This window comes from Ornithorhynchus anatinus, chromosome 4 (assembly GCF_004115215.2).
Source record: "Ornithorhynchus anatinus isolate Pmale09 chromosome 4, mOrnAna1.pri.v4, whole genome shotgun sequence".
Taxonomy (NCBI): Eukaryota; Metazoa; Chordata; class Mammalia; order Monotremata; family Ornithorhynchidae; genus Ornithorhynchus; species Ornithorhynchus anatinus.
Window position 1 is genome coordinate 31,603,173 of NC_041731.1, and position 17,109 is coordinate 31,620,281.

Sequence of the window (17,109 nt, forward strand, 5' to 3'; positions counted from 1 at the left end):
CTGCCCATCCCTACACCCCATTTTACAGGCTTGCCTCCTCCCAGAGTCCTGGGACAGAGCTTGGGCTAAGTTGGAGTTACTTAGCTACTTGGGAAGCAGCATGAGTCAAGAGATCTGGGTTCTAATTCCAGCTCCACCACTTGCCTGCTGGGTAACTCTGGGCAAGTCACGTAACTTTTATGGGCCTCAACTTCCCCATCTGATCTCTCTCCAGATTATGACCCACAGTTAGGACAGAAACTCGGTCTGATCTTATCATCTTGCATCTACCCAGTATTTAGCACAGTGATTGGCACTGCAGCATTGGCATAGTGCTCACACATGCTATTATTAATATTTTTTACTTCATTATTGTTATTATTAGTGACTCGAGGTGGAGGCCCAACCCGGAAGGTTGACTATTGAAACTGGCATTTTGGTCTCCAAAGTTGGACACGCCACCCACAGAATTTGCCAAAATTCCCTTTTTGCCATTCACCAACTTGGTCTAGGACATTACTCTGTCCTGCTGGCAGGACAGAGCAGGAATTTGGCTGGAGCCAAACCTCATTCATTTAATAATAATGATAAGAGTCATGGTATTTTTAAGGCACTTAATATGTGTCAAGCACTGTTCTAAACACTGGGGTAGATACAAGGTAATCATGTTGGATAATCCCTGCCCAACAAGAGGCTTACACTCTAAGTAGGAGGGAGCAAAGAGATTGAATCCCCGATTTTGCAAATGAGGAAATGGAGGCACAGAGAAGTGAAGTGACTTGCCCAAGATCACACAGCAGGGAAGTGACAGAGCCAGGATTAAAACCCAGGTCCTCTGACTCCCCAGTTCATGCTCTTTTCATTAGGCTACACTGCTCCCATCTCTTCTATACCCTGGTGAGGAGTGGTACTGGACAGAAGGTCTCCTTTATTTGGAAAGCTGGTGATGATGATGATGATGATGGTTGAGTGGGTCAGGTTGTAGCCTTATCATCTACTCACTGCCAAAGTAATGAAGACTTATATACTTCAATCCCCTCTGCCCAACTTCCCTAGCCCGCTACGATTTCTGCTTCGTTTACTCAGACAGCTGATGGGTCAGGAGTGTCACGTTTGAACTCTCAGATGGAATTAGATGTTTCAGATTCTTTGGCTGGAACATTTTGGGCTGCTATCCAGGGGTGATGGTTGCTGGGATTCCAAGTCCTTGGGTCATTCATTCCTTAGGGAGGAGAACCAGGCCTCATGGCATCTGGACCCTCTCTGACTTTGGCTTGGGCAGCCCAAAGTGCAGGTTTGCTCACTCTGCCATGCCCTCAGGGTTAGAACAAAGAGGGGAAGGTAACACGAAGGACAGTTCCCTTTTTGAGTCCTTCAGAAGTATCCAGGCTAGTGAGAAGCAGCATGGCCTAGTGGATAGAGCACGGGCTTGTGAGTCAGAAGCATCTGGGTTCTAATGCGGCTTTGCCACTTGTCTTCTGTGTGTCCTTGTGCAGGTCACTTAACTTCTCTGTGCCTCAGTCACTTCATCTGTAAAATGGGGATTAGGACTCTGAACCCCAGATGGGACAGGGACTATGTAGAATCTGTACAAAGTATCTGTACAGAGTGCAGTACCTGGTGCATAGTAAGTGCTTAACAAATACCGTGGGAAAAAAATATCCCTTCCATTAGCAAGCCTGAGCCCAATAGAAAGTAAGGGGACAGAGCCAGAAGCTGGAGCTGGAGTAGGCTGTTGCAGGTCATGAGCAGGAGGAAGGAGAGGAGGTCGAGACCTGGGGGACACAACGGTCAAGCGTGCCTGAGGCTGTTGAGCTTCCCAGGGATGTCAGGTTTCAGTTGGCCTAACCTCTATTCCCAAGAGCTTAGTACAGTGCTCTGCTCATAGTAAGTGCTCAATAAACACTGTTGAATGAATGAAAGATTGAATGAATGAGTCCTCCTGTCTCTGCCATACTCTCACCTACTGGGAGTGCTGGGCACGCCAACCAGTGTCCACCCTCGCCCTCGACTCGAGTCAGAAGGACCTGGGTTCTATTTCTGGCTCCTCCAAAAGTCTGTTGTGTGACCTTGGGCAAGTCACTAAACTCCTCTTGGCCTCAGTTACCTCATCTGTTTTATAGGGATGAGTGTGAGCCTCATGTGAAACAGGGACTATGTCCAACCTGATAAACTTGTATCTACCCTAGTGCTTAGAACAGTGCTTGGCACAAGTAAGTGCTTAACAAGTACCATAATTATCATTATTATTGTTGTTATTCTGGACCACCTGCATTATTGCCACCAGCTTCTCAAGAAGAAGGCCGGCGCCTGCTGGCTCCCTGCAGCCCTGCCAGTCCGAGGTGCGATTCCTGCCTCACTGCTTCCAAACCAACCAAGTGTTTTCCAGGACTGTGAGGCCCAGCAGCATTCCTACCTCCAGAGATGCAGAGGGTGGCCCTGGCTCCATAGACTGGATTCATTAGGATCCTGTTTGAATTCTTGTTAGAGGTTTATGGCCTGTCTGGGATCCAACACTCACTCCCATAAATACAGAGGAGCAAAGAACCCTCTGTTATTCTGGGCCGGGCTGGCACAGGGCCTGTAGCCCAGAGCTATTTGCATCCAACTCTATCTGCATCTTCAGATTGCCATCCTCTTCCATAATATTTTGGTCCAATTGTCTGTAGGGGCAGTTTGACCCATTTCTCCAAGAGAAGGGGGAAAAAAAGCCACCAATCTTTTAGTTTGAGATTGGTCCATGTGTCCCCAATGTGGAAGGGTCTTCCCTGCCAATTGGCTAGGAGGACTGCTGGGACAAGAGCGAGGCTCACCAAGATGTTCTCTTCTGCCCAGTGGAACTGGGCCAGATGGTCCGAACAGCCAGAGACCCTTTGCAAGCCTTCCTCTGGCCCTTGAGTACAGAGAATCAGCGTGGCGTACTGGATAGACCTGGGAGTCAGAAGGACTTAGGTTCTAATCCCAGCTCCACCACCTGCCTGCTGTGTGACTTGGTGCAAGTCACTTAACTTATCTGGGCCTCAGTTCCATCATCTGTAAAATGAGGATTAAGACTGTGAGCCCCAGGTGGGTCAAGGACTGTGTCCAACCTGATTAGCTTGTATCTAATCATGGTATTTGTTGAGCGCTTACTCTAGCGCTTAGAACAGTGCTTGAGAGACAGTAAGAACTTAACAAATACCATCAAAAAAGAGAATCAATCAATAGATTCATGGTATTCATTTTTTTATGGTATTAAGTATTTACAATGTGTCAAACGCTGCTTTTCGTACTGGGGTAGACACAAGTTAATTAGGTTGGACAAAGTCCCTGTCCCACATGGAGCTAACAATCTAAGTAGGAGGGAGAATGGGGATCCCCATTTTGCAGTTGAGGAAATTAAGGCCTAGAGAGGTTAAGTGACTTGTCTATGGTCACACAGCAAGCAGTTGGCAGAGCCGGGATTAGAAGCCAGACCTGTGTTCTATCCACCAGGTCACGGTGCTTTTATTGAGCACCTACAGGGTTCAGAACACTGTACTAAGCACTTGGAAGGGTACAACCTGACACCTCAGCTCTCCCAAGCAATTCCAAACCCCCAAAGTGGTTCTTTGCCTGCTCCACCAGAAGCCAAACCCAGTGTCCTTATGTCTCTGAGATCCCACTCTAGCTCTCTTTCAGGTATTTGACTGTGATCTGCCTCCCAGACCAAGCTCAGTCCCCTGAGTCAAACTCCACATTCCAAACTTTAACCTATGGGTTTCAACATCACCATCATCATCATTGTCATGAAATATTTTAATGGGCATGTTTTAGGGCTCCCCCGTCTTGTGGAGTTGTTTTAGAGTTGAAGTTCATAGAGGGCAGGGAGTGTAGGGCAGGGAAAACTTGCTCTGTGCAGGGGGCCCAGAACAGAACCCTAAGCAGGTGGACACTTCATTAGTACTTTCTGATGAAAATGGCAGGGCTCTTTTCAAGGGACAGCTGAATAATTCCACATGATTCCACAGGGAAGCAATGCTGCCTAGTAGAAAGAGCACGGACTTGGGAGTCACTGATCCTGGGTTCTAATCCAAGCTCCACCATTTACCTGCTGTGTGACCTTGGGCAAGTCTCTTAATTACCCTGTGCCTCAGATCCCTCATCTGCAAAATGGGGATTCAATAGCTGTTCTCCCTCTTACTTAGACCGTGAGCCCCATGTAGGACCTGATTATCTTGTATCTACCCCAGCACTTAGTACAGTGCTTGGCACATAGTAAGTGCATAATAATAATAATGTTGGTATTTGTTAAGCGCTTACTATGTGCCGAGCACTGTTCTAAGCGCTGGGGTAGACACAAGGGAATCAGGTTGTCCCACGTGGGGCTCACAGTCTTAATCCCCATTTTACAGATGAGGTAACTGAGGCATCGAGAAGTTAAGTGACTTGCCCATAGTCACACAGCTGCCAAATGGCCGAGCCGGGATTTGAACCCGTGACCTCTGACTCCAAAGCCTGACAAATAGTAGTAGTAGTAGTAGTTATTACATGACTCCAAGAACGGGAAATCAGGGATGGGCTGGACAGAAATGAAATCAAAATGAGCGTATTCAATATTTGTTTGTTGCCTGTTGGATCACTCCATAGAATTGTATCATGTGTAGAGTCAGTCGATCAATGGTATTTATACTAAGCACCTGGGAGAGAACGATATAACAGAGTTGGTAGACACATTCCCTGCCCACAACGACCTCACAGTCCAGAGTGGGAGAAGGATTCTCAGTTTCTAGGAGAAGGACACCAGGGAGCTACTATCTTCAGTAGCTCCTTTTTTGCCACCATTTAAAAATTATCTGCAGAACTCAGACCATTCCAACCAGAGCTGGTCTGTCAGGGTTAATTAGAACACTGTCCTCGTTCCTGGAGAGAGTGACTACCTCTCTGAGCCTCACTTTCTTTCCTTTGTAAACGGGGCACGTGTGCAGCCTCCTCCTGTGAGGGGAACTGAAATCACATTCAGAGAGCCCAGAAGGAAGGCATTCTAGAATTACAAAGCAGACCTAGTGCCGTGGAATAAAAATGAAACGTCTCCCCACCCCCCTACTCCATTTCAAAAATAGAAAAGGAAATGTTTGGAGAGAGAATGAGAGTTCTCAGCCGCCCAGATTTCAGTCGGGACTTTTGGCTTGGATCTTTGACATTGCCTCCATCACTGCTTTCGTTTTCCTGCTCTAAAACGGCATGGGGCTCCAGGAGACAGGGAAGGGGCCGGAACTTCAGGGAGCCAGCTCTCTGCCCAAGGCTGCTGATGGACTGTTGTCAGAGGGCGCTGCTTCCCCTGGCCCCCAGCCCGGACTCATTTCTGGAGCGAGCACAGGGGGAGTGGATCTTGGAGATGCTGGCACTCCTTTGCCCTGTTGGCTCCAAAAGCAAAGCCATCTGGTGGAGCGAGGGAAGTTAGAGTAGAGTCTGTTTAGGGTCCAGCTTTCTTCTCTTCGGCAGGCGCGTCTCCCGCCAATGAGAATTGCTGAGCAGTGAACTAGAGACACAGGGATAATTCAACTCAGGGGGGAAAAAAAACAGAGCTACATTTTCTTCAGATTGAAACATATACCCAAATTCACCGGTTTGTTTTTTTTTCATGTGTCTCACAGGGTTTGATGGGATTTATCGGTCTTGTAGGGGAGCCAGGAATCGTGGGAGAGAAGGTAGGTTGGATGAGGCCACGAGAAGCCCAGCACGTTTTGAAAAATGATGAAAGCGTTGGTTGTTTCATTGTTGAAATCCCAAACCCAATGGGTCGACTAACTCCCTTAGTATTAAAAACGCTTCCACACTCAGGGACTATGTTTGGTTCTCCCAACATTCCCCATGCTCTCGGAGTCTGCTGGGCATTTGGGGATCAGAACGCGATCTGTGAAAGAGCCATTGTACAGCAATCTCTTGGGCCATGGGAGGTTGGTTTTCAACCCGCAGCTCCCGCAACCCTCAAGGGTTCTGTTCCTTTCCCTAGTGATATTTTTGTTTCCATTTGGCATGGCAGATTTGGGATCTTCTTGATCTCATCTTTCAAAGCATTTCCCCTTGGTTATTTTTATTTCTCTGGGTGCGCATGGAACTAGTAGCCTACCCCCATCTGCATGACCAAATCCATCAGGGTATCTCGGCGCCGATCTGCTGGACCGACCTCATCCAGTCAACACATCTGACTAGTGCCTCTGCCTCCAGACTCATGGGCTAGAGAAGGATCCTGCTGTTCAGTGGTGTTTTTTTTCAGCCCCCATAACATTTAGATCTGCTTGACCTAGTGGATAGAGCAAGGGCCTGGGAGTCAGAAGGTCTTTTGTCTTCTGTGTGAGCTAGGGCAAGTCACCTGGCTTCTCTGTGCCTCAGTTACCTCATCTGTAAAATGGAGACTGAGACTATGAGCTTCATATGGGACAAGGGCTATGTCCAACCTGATTTGCTTGTATCTAACCCAGAGCTTAGTTCAGTGCCTGGAACACAGTAAATGCTTAACAAATACCACAGTTATTATTATTAAAATGGGTTACTCCCTCCTATTTAGGCTGTGAGCCCCTTGCGGGACAGGGATTACATCCAACCTGATTACCCTCTATCTTCCCCCATACATAGAACAGTGCTTGACACATAGCACATAACAAATACTGCTATCATTATTATTATTATTATTATCATTATCATTATCTGTCGGAGCCAAAACCAAACCCATTTACCTGCCCTGTAATTCTGTCAAAGCAGGGAAATAAGGAGCACAGCCCAGGGCTGCCCCTGTTCTGAGCCAAGCTCTAGGAGAGTGAGATTGGTACCAGAATGGACCTCACTCTGGGAGGTAGCAGGGATGTGGTGAATGGCTGGAATTTAGAGCCCCAGAAAGCAAGAAGGAACCCCACTAGGGTTCAACAGCAACGGGAATGGTTGTCCTGAGGCCCTGGGTTGTCCCCCACCCTGCCTGAGGGCCCCCAATGTGGGGGAAGGGGGAGAGATGAAGGTCACCTTGTGCCCAACTACTCCTCAGCCTGGCCTGAATCTATTTAGGATTTTAGTCTGATTCCGGTGAATCAAGGGGCCTGGAGTTTGTGCTGCAGATTCACTGAGAGTCAAATGTCACCATCATGAAGACTGTGGCTCATCTGGGCCTCAGAACTGATTTAGGACAGAAGAACCTACCTTTAAATGAGAAGCAGAGTGGCCTAGAGAAAAAGCCTGGGCCTGGGAGTCAGGTATCCTGGGTTCTAATCCTCGCCCTGCCACATATCTGCAGTGTGACTTTGGACAAGTCGCTTAACTTCTCTGTGCCTCTGTTCCCTCGTATGCAAAATGGGAATTCAAATCCTGTTCTCCCTCCTACTTAGACTGTGAACCCCATGGGGGACCTGTTTATCTTGTATCCACCCTAGAGCTTAGACAGTGCTTGGCAAATAATAAGTGCTTAAATATTATTACCGTTCTTCTGAGCAAGGCCAATATTGGATCCGGTCCGATGGTCCGTCCAGCCTAGAATTCTGCTTCAGAAAGTAGCAACAGGATGCTTGGGGGAACCGTGACATGGTGGTGTACTCCTGGACAGCCCCCATCATGGTTACAGATGGACCATCGTACATCCTCGGGTTTTCCCTTAACAGGCCCGACTTTCCCTCTAGTAACCACTATGGATGGCTCGTCCTTGAGTTTATCCAAGCCCTTCTTGAACCTGCAGATCTTTTCAGCCGGCACAAATTCCACTGGATGAAGACCGTGAGGGAATATGCCACTCTCAAACTCCAGTGGGTGTCCCCTTGGACTGGGTGCTGCCAGAGGACAACAGTGTCCTGCCCTGTCAATTCTGCAATAGCCAGCCTATTAGCAGTGGTGTGGCCAGCAGAGGGAGATCAGCAACACCAACCTTGGCCTCATGCTCTTGCAACCAGGGTCAGTGTGCTCCCTTCCATGATCCGGAATCCTGTTCTGGCCGACACTTGCCAGTTGGCGAGAGAGACTCCCCCGATCTCCCAAAGGATTAAGCGGAATGTTGCTCTGTCCTGAATTCATCCCTCTTCCCCATCTCTCCTCCCTGCCTGCAGAAGCAGCTGCCCCATGGACAGCAGAATAAACTTAAATTTGCATTCATTTCCCACTGGCTCTTTTTCTTCTCAAAGTTCCTAGATCCTGGCTATCTTCTTCCTCATAATTTTGCATGGTATTTGTTAAGCACTTACTATGTGTTAAACACTGTTTTAAGCACTGGGATAGGTACAAGTCAATTAGGTCAGTCACAGTCCTTGTCCCACATGGGGCTCACAGTCCAAGTAGGAGGGAGAAAAGGTATTTAATCCCCAATTTACAGTTGAGGAAACGGAGGCACAGAGAAGTGAAGTGACTGACCCAAGGTCACACATCAAGGAATTGGCAGAGCCGGGACTAGAAGCCAGGACCTCTAACTTGCAGGCCTGATCGATTGACTGATTGACTGCCTCCCAACAACCAGGCTCCCCCTTCGTGTTCCCATACCCTGGTTCCACCACCCTCCTTGCTCTCCCTGAACGTCTGCGGTTGTGTCACAGGAAGATCGCAGGAGCCGCACCTGGCTATGCCCGAGGGAGGGACACCCCCACAGAGAGCAGTTGGGCCACGGCCCATAAAGCCGACTTGACATGAAGTTGTCAAAGCATCTTGGAGTACCACAGAATGCCAACAGCTGCCAGTAGGGAAGCATTTAATCTCTTCCAGGCCCACCAAGGGAACAGGCCAGCACAGAGGCAGGGCACTCAAGCAGGACTTGGCAGCCCCCACGGGCCCTAGTGTGTCAGGCCCTCATGGAGAAGACCCACTTCCTGGGGTCAGAATCACACTTCTGACCACTGTACCACCGGTGGTGTTTCCGGGAGCCAGAGGGTCCTGTTTTGGGGGAAAGCAGGGACTAAGGCATTGCTTCCGCTTGACCTGTCCGCTTGGGCAAAACCAATCCAGTAATGCCAAAATGAAACCAGAGGGGAAAGTGTCAAGCACCTCCTTAATCTAGTTAATCCCCCGGCGGATCATAAAGTGCATCCCCGGTGTGCCTGAGCCTCTCTCTAGGCCTCTGGAAATGCCAAGACCCTGCAAGGAGGAAAGGCTTCATGGGGATGTGGTGGAATTCCACCCTCTCCTCAACTCTGCTTCAGGCCCACAGGTTCCTCACTGTCAGCTCCCAGGGTAAACGTTGAGTCTTGGTTGGTCTGAAAGAGCTTGGTTGGTGTTTGGGCTCAGGGCGGAGCATGAGTCAGAAGCACCTAGCTCCTTGGTAGGTGCCATACTCCATAGGCTGGTCTCCAGTCTCTCAAAGACTCACACCTGCTGATGACCCAAATGAGCTATGACCAGTTGGAAGCTCCATCTTGGCCTGGAGCAGCTAAATGGGCTCCCCCCACCTCCAGGCAGGAGCAAACACCACCATGGTGTAGACCAAGCCTCGAGACACAGAGCTTTTTGAATTCTGCCCCCAGCTCCCTGGCCTGAATTTCCCAAGAGAATCTCCATCTCAGGGGAAGGGCCAGTCCCCTCCTTGTCCTAAACCAAATCCCCTTGGCCCTGCCCAACACCTCCTATATTGGTCAGCCCGCCCCCCTCAACCATGATCGGCTATCCATGATTACCGCTACCCCTCCAAAACCTCCTCTACTTCAGGGCCTCCCCACCCCAAGCCCCCTCAGCCCCCAGGGAACCTCTGTCCTCAGTGATGTGCTGTGCTTTGTTGCAGGGTAACCGAGGGCCCATGGGACCACCCGGTGTGCCTGGAGTTAAGGGGTCGATGGTAAGGAGTAAGTCTGCCTCCTCCCATCTGTCTGTTTGTCAGTGGTCTGGTTATGGGTGTAGGGGAGAACAATCTCCTCCCACCGGGTTCCCATCAAGGCTGAAAATGACCACCCTCCTATCCATCCTGGTCTTCCCTCCCAATGCAAGGGGGCCTCACCATTCCCAGTGTCCCTTCCCTCCTCCCCTCCCTGAATTGCACTTAAAGGAAAACATCTCCCAAGTCTATCCACCAGAAGCTTCTCCCTGACCAAGGTAGAATCAAGGAGATCTGATGTGCAGAGATCTGTGGAAAGGCCTGTCTGGGACTCCCTGTGCCAATTTCAAGGAGAGCCAGCAGCCCAGGCCAGGGGAATCCCAAACTTCAGCTTCTGCAGCTGCTTATTCCCCTTCCCTGCTCCCAGCAGGGAAATTGACGTAGTGTACAGTCCTAGATTCCTAGAGCCAAGTGCAAACTTGGGAGGTCATTACAGTCTGCCTCCAGACTGGATTTCAAAGTCTTACTCAAAGCACATCGCCTCCAAGAGGCCTTCCCCGACTTAAGCCCTCATTTCCTCTTCTCCCACTCCCTTCTGTGTCACCCTTGGCACCCTTTATTCACCCCTCCTTCAACCCCACATCACTTATGTACATACCCCTAATTAATTTGCTTATATTAATGCTGTCTCCCCCTCTAGATTGAAAGCTCCTTGTACTTCCCCAAGCCCTTAGTATAGTGCTCTGCCCACAGCAAGCATTCAGCTAATTTGATTGATTGATTGATTGATTACTGTCCCTCCTCCCTCAACCATCCAAGACCAGGGTGGAAATCTCTCCATGCTGAAGGGGTCCCCAGGAGGGAATTCCTCGTCCTCACTTGCTAGAGCCCTCCTGAAACCAGTCTACTGATTTTGACACCTAGCTCAATTCCTCCCTCTTCCTTCTCCAATTTCCAAACTGACCAATTTTCTGCAGTTGGGGAGCAGGACACCAGCTATTATTGAACCTACACATAGATGAACCTGCCTGCTGGGTGACCCGAGAGTGTGTACAACCTGGTCCCAGTTTTCTAGGAAGACACACAACTACCAACTTCAGAGTGGCTTCTGTCCCAAGGGAACCCAATGGGCCCAGGGCATGGAACGTCCTGCTTAAGCAAACAGCTGAAATGCTCTCTTTGCTACCCAGTCTCGACGGAGAAGCAGTGTGGTTTAGTAGAGAGAACATGAGCCTGGGAGTCAGAAGGACCTGGATTTTAACCCTGGCTCTGCCACTTGTCTGCTTTGTGACCTTGGGCAAGCCACTTAACTTCTCTGTGCCTCAGGTACTCATCTGCAAAATGGGGATTAAGACTGTGAGCCTCATGTGGAATAGGGGTTTTGTCCAGCCTGATTTGCTTGTATCCACCCAGCACTGATACAGTGCCTGTCACATAGTAAGCACTTAACAAATCAATCAATCATATTTATTGAGCGCTTAAAATATAGCATTCCCTGCCCACAGTGAGCTTAAAGTCTAGAAGGGGAGACAGACTTTAATATAAATAAGTAAATTACAGATATGTACATAAATGCAATGGGGTTGAGAGAGGGGTGAATAAAGGGAGCAAACGAAGGCGACACAGAAGGGAATGGGATAAGAAGAAAAGAGTGGTTAGTCAGGGAAGGCCTTTTGGAGAAGTTGTGCCTTCAGTAAGGCTTTGAAGGTGGAGAGAGTAATCATCTGTCAGATATGAAGAGGGAGGGCGTTCCAGACCAGAGGCAGGAAATGGGCAAGTGGTTGGCGGCGAAATAGATGAGATTGAGGTACAGTGAGTAGGTTGGCATTAGAGGAGTGAAGTGTGGGGGCCAGGTTGTAGTAGGAGAGCAGTGAGGAGAAGGAGGGGCACGGTGATTGAGTGCTTTAAAGCCCACAGTAAGGAGTTTCTGTTTGATGCAGAGGGGGATGGGCAACCACTGAAGGTTCTTGTGGAGTGGGGAGACATGGACTGATCATTTTTGTAGAAAAATAATCCAGGCAGCAGATTGAAGTCTGGACTGACGTCAGGAGAGACAAAAGGTGGTGAGGTCAGCAAGGAGCCTAATACAGTAATCAAGGTGGATAAAATAAGTGCTTGGATTGACGTGGTAGCAGTTAATGCTGCAATAACCATTGATACCACAATGATGATGATGATGGCTGCAGAGTTCCCAGATCACTGGGTTCTCCTTCCACAAGAGCCGCAGAGCGAGAGTGCTTGGCAGCATTTGCAATGGGGAGCCCCCAGTGTGTAGTGGAGTGCAGTGTTTCAGATGTGCCAGGACCTGCCCACCCACTGCAGGGGGGTTTGTAGTGCCCTTTCCCAGATTCGAGAGTCAAGCTCTCCTCTCCCATCTAGGTTCTGCCTTGTGGAGACCAAGTGTCCCACTCCTACCTTCAGTCCCCTTCCTTTTGGGCTTCTGTTGGCTGTCAGGGTGGATTGTGAAATGGGAGATGTTTCCCTCTAACTAGCTCATCCTTCTTATTCTCCTCGACAGGGACACCCTGGGACAACAGGCAGAACTGGAGACCCCGGAGATCCTGGAAATTCAGTAAGTAAAGGTGTTCCGTTGCCTTCCGAGGCAGGCATGTCTATTCAATGCCATGGGGAGCCATGGAGACCTTCCAGAAGAACTGCTACCTTCCAGTGTGGGACCTGGGGGAGCAGACAAAAAGAATAGGGATCAGTGGTCCCTCTTCCTCCCAGTGTCAAATCCCTCTTCCCTTCCTAGAACAGTCCCTGGGGAGGGGGGATGCAGCAGAGTCCCCGCACAGGTACCCCTTTGCCTTGGATCCCCAAGCACAGTTCAGGAACCAGGCTCACTTCTGTCAATACCCCTTCTGCCTGGGAATTTGGCAGCCAGGGTCTCAGCCGCATAGTGGGATGGAGAGGGAGGGTGAACAATTGAAATACGATTAAAAGAACAAAGCGCAGCGCAAAAGGAAATATGGACACGTGGGTGGTCACTAGATGCCACCTTCCTGGACAGAGAGATTCTTTCCATCATCCCCAGCCACCAGGCTGCACTACAGGGGGTGGAGGTCGGGGTCTGGACACAGCAGAGAGAGGGGACGCATTCCTGATTAATTGTCATTAGTGAGGACCCTCCCCCTCCACCCACGTACCACAAGGGACCTTCGAGCTCCTGTATCCAGATGTTTGCAGGGGTTTGAAGTAGAAGCAGAATGGCCGTAACTCATCTGCCAGGGGAGGGGGAGTTGCTGAATGGAAAACCAGTGATGCCATGTGCATCTGCTGCCTATTTCCCACATCCTTTCTCAATCATCATCTCAGGGCCCAGGGATACCTTGGCCCTAATTAATAAACTGGCTCTTAGGAGCCTCCCTCCAGCAAGGCAAGCATGATCCATGCGACTGACAGGGCACAGTTAATTTCCGTTCCTCTGCGGAGTGATTCTATGGGCCGGGTGGCAGGGGGGATATTGGAGGAAGGGAGGAGGAGAGGCAGCATGAGACCAGCCCAAGGGCTGTTGTGGTGGGTGGGCTGCAGGGATCAGACCTCCTAACTCCCAGGTTTCAGCCCCAGCCCCACCTATCCTCCAATGCTATACATAGTTTCTGCCTGCCCCTGGGACCCCAATCCAATTCTGCTTCTTGCTTGACTGGGGGGTCAACAGGCAGGGACCTCCTTTGTCAGCCAGCTGAGCCCTTTCAGAGGCAGGAAGCCGTATGGGGTTTTATCCCTTGTGCCTGACTCAGCTTCCTGCTGGACTGGGGGTCAACAGGCAGGGACCTCCTTTGACAGCCAGCTGAGCCCCTTCAGAGGCAGGAAGCCACGTGGGGTTTTATTCCCTTTGTCTGCCGGGAGGAGCAGGGCCCGAAATGTGCCCTGCAGTGGCAGCAAGGCCTGGGCCTAAAGGGCTTTGCCCATCGGGCAGAGATGGAAGCCTGGGTCAAGTAGATTTTCCTTTGGTGGCCTATAGCAATGACCTCCTTTCCAAGCTTGGGAGATGGTGGGGTTGGAGAGCCCCAGCCTGGTGGGTGTCCCATTTACTCAGTTTGAGGAGCCCCCTGCTCCTCCCCAGGCTGATGCAGTTGGGATCATCTCTGGCCCCACAAAATGGTCATTAATCAGCACTGAGGCAGTTTTGGACTCTCCTAGACGGGGTTATCTCATGATAGAAGACATGGTAGGAAGTTGAGGGTGGGGGTGAGGAGAGGGGCAGAACAACCTGGACTCTGATCTCAAGGTACCACTCTGGACAAGTGGGGTCCCCCTGAGCCTTGATTCCCTGTTGGGCAGTGGGGAGTGCAGGAGGAAAAGCTGGGGCATGAGTGACCTGTGGGGAGTGAGAGGGGGGATTGTCCCCAGAAAAGTAGGGGTTAAGTGAGCAGAAATCTGGGAACTGGAGTTGGGGGAGGAAGCTGGGGACCACGGCTCTGAGTGGACCAGCTGACTTGGGTGAGGAGGGGAGAAGACAGGTAGGGAGAACCAGGAGAGGAGAACAGAAGAGGAAAAGCACTCTGTGCTTAGGAATTGTAATGAGCTGCCACCCCCCACGAGAAAGCTCCAACCTCATTAAGCCCCAGCTGCGGCTCCCTTGACCGCAAACAAAATCCCCATTTGTTTGGACTCTTTGCTCAAAAGCCAAGGCCTTTTGGCCTTCAAGAGGACTTAAACTGGATCCAAGAGGACACTGGAAGCTTGGCTCAGTCGGAGAGGGAGGGCTCAGGGATTGGGGTGGTCATGGTGGCAGAATGCCAGCTTTCATTTCAATCTGTCTGGCCAGATGATTATCTTCATTTGCATTTCTCTGGCTCAAGATGGGTGTTTAGCAGAGACACCCTGATCCTCTACTGTGGTGAGACCAGTCTCCTGATTATGGGATGGAGATCCTGTAGTGCCGCCTTCTGAGTTGGGGCTAGAGTAGCGTGGATCCCAGTTCTGTCCTAGCAACTGCTAGGGCTGCACCAAATGGTTCTTTGCTGTGGAGTGGATTCCCCAGTTCTGTCTGTGGAGCTGTGTTGAGGCCATTGTGCCTTGGCAATCCTGTTCCCCAAGTAGAACAGGGGGAACAGTCTTAGTATACTCTAAGCACTTAGTACAGAGCTCTGCACAGACTGTGCTCAATAAATACCATTGATTGATTGATAGAAATACTAGAGCTGCATTGCAGGCAAGGTAGAATCTGATCTCCAGAACCCCCGGTGGAACCAATAGAGCAGAGACCCCGGAGGGAATCTTGGGGCCCAGGGGAACCAGCCCATCTAAGGTGGAGTTGCAGGAGAGACGGAGCCCAGGGAAGCCTGCAGGGGAGAGTGCTGCCAGAGGAAAGGAAGACCACAGGTGGCTGGGAGGATTTGGAGAGCTGAGGCCTTAGGGTGCTGATGAGTGGGCCCCAGGTAGAATCAGATTCAGCCAGATTCATTCATTCAATCATATTTATTGAGCACTTACTGTGTGCAGAGCACTGTACTAACCCCTTAGGAGAGTTCACTACAACATATTTGGAAGACATGTTCCCTACCTACAAGGAGTTTATATTTTAGAGGACACAGACCCAAATGCATAGGCGACAAGGAAGAAAGGGTGTATTGGGGCAGTGAGGGCCTAGCCATATAGGGGCACTCCTCTGGACATGAATGAATGAAGGAAGAAAATAAATTTTTTTTTACAGTTTTGTTAATCACTTGCTATTTGCCAGATGAACACTGCATTAATCTCATTGGACCCAGACCCTGTTCCCACACCGGGCTCACAGTCTTAATCCCCATTTCACTGACGAGGTAACTGAGACACAGAGAAGTGAAGTGACTTGTCCAAGATCATATGGCAGGCAAGTGGCTGAGTCAGAATTAGAACCTAAATCCTTCTGACTTCCAGGCCCTTGCCCTTTCTATTATGCCATGCTGCTTAGACTGTGATAGAAACCTGGAGTGTGCATTTAGGGGCTCTATTGCCACTTGATGTCAGGGGCAGGGTAGGGAATGCCTTCTGCCAGCCCTGGTGCTTCCAGCCCTGTTCCACTTCCCTCTCTTGTGAGTCCTGAGAAGGAGCTTATAGAGCCACATTGAGAGGAAGCTTGATGGACAGAGGCCGATATCCCTGCTGCATGAGCAGCAAGTCGTCCTTTGAAACAGCCATAGTGCATTTGCTTCAAATCAATTAAGCAATCGTATTTATGAAGTGCTTACTGTGTGCAGAGTTCTAAACTAAGTGGTTGGGAGAGTACAACAGAGTGTAACAGAGTTGGTAGATACATTCGCTGCCCACAATGAGCTTACAGTCTAGAGGGAGAGACAGACTTTATTATAAATAAAGAAATTATGGATAGTACATAAATGCTGTGGGACTTAAGGAGGGAGGTGTGAACAAAGGATGCAAATCTAAATACAGGGGTGATGCAGAAGTGAGTGGGAGAAGAGGAAATGAAGGCCCAATTGGGGAAGGCCTCTTGGAGGAGATGAGCTTCCAGTAAGGTCTTGAGGAGAGTGATCTTCAAAATGAGAAGAGAGGAGCCTGGGAGAGTTTGCTGGGCCAGGCCCTTAGGAGCTTCAGACAAGAGTGTCAACCTTAACAATTTCAGCAGCATCTTCCTCTCCACCCTCTGTACCCTGAGGTCCAGCAGACACAAGCGGGTCAAAGTATATAGTGAAGTTTGTGAGGGCCAAAAAGTCACAGCAGTGGAACAGAGGCCAGAAATACCAGACTTTATAGAGTCATCACAGTCAGCAGAATTAAAGTCCAACAAGCCCCAGCCAAGAGACCTATTAACCCGCTTTCTACCTCTCTTATTTCCCCTAGCCTACCCACCTGACTATACCCCAGCAAAGGGATGAGCCAATGGGCAGAGTGGGCTTTGGCTGAATTAGGAAAGGGAATTTCATGAACCTTTCCTGCTACTGGTGGGTCTTATGGAGGTTTCAGTTGAGCTGCAACCGGTCTTTGCCTGGTGGGGTTTTCCCTCTCCCAAGCCTTTCAAGTCTGTTCAAGGTGGCTAGCAGACAATACCCTTTCCCTGGCAGTTGGTTGGCAGCTATGGATGGCCTACTGGAGAGAATAAGTTTCTTCTTGCACTGCCAGCCCGCAACTGGCACCTCCCTGGGGGAGGCCAGCTGAGTCCTAATCCTACTGGAACACACACTCCAGCACCCCAGAGTCCAGCTCCAATCTGGGGCCGAGTTTCTTTCTGGGGATATGAAAGTAACAGGAAGAATTGGAGATGGAATCATCTTATAGTCTTTTTTCCCCAACTAAAACCTAGAATGGGGCTGTGATCTCCTAGGCCTCTTGGAAAATCATCTCTTAGTTCATTAACCCAACCCCAGTCTGGAGATCTGTGGGGTGAGGACAGAGAACATATTTACTTTCATTCATTCATTCAATCGTATTTATTGAGCACTTACTATGTGCAGAGC

General features: G+C 49.9%; 1 protein-coding gene across 1 annotated transcript in view; it reads left to right on the forward strand.

Moving 5' to 3' along the window:
• The window catches only part of COL27A1 (collagen type XXVII alpha 1 chain), a 241,942-nt gene that overhangs the window by 159,791 nt on the left and 65,042 nt on the right, over positions 1 to 17,109 (forward strand). Inside the window, exons 25-27 of the mRNA XM_029062843.1 lie at positions 5,595 to 5,648; positions 9,680 to 9,733; positions 12,228 to 12,281. Of these exons, the coding sequence (XP_028918676.1) occupies positions 5,595 to 5,648; positions 9,680 to 9,733; positions 12,228 to 12,281 (162 nt within the window). The remainder of the gene's footprint in view (positions 1 to 5,594; positions 5,649 to 9,679; positions 9,734 to 12,227; positions 12,282 to 17,109) is intronic.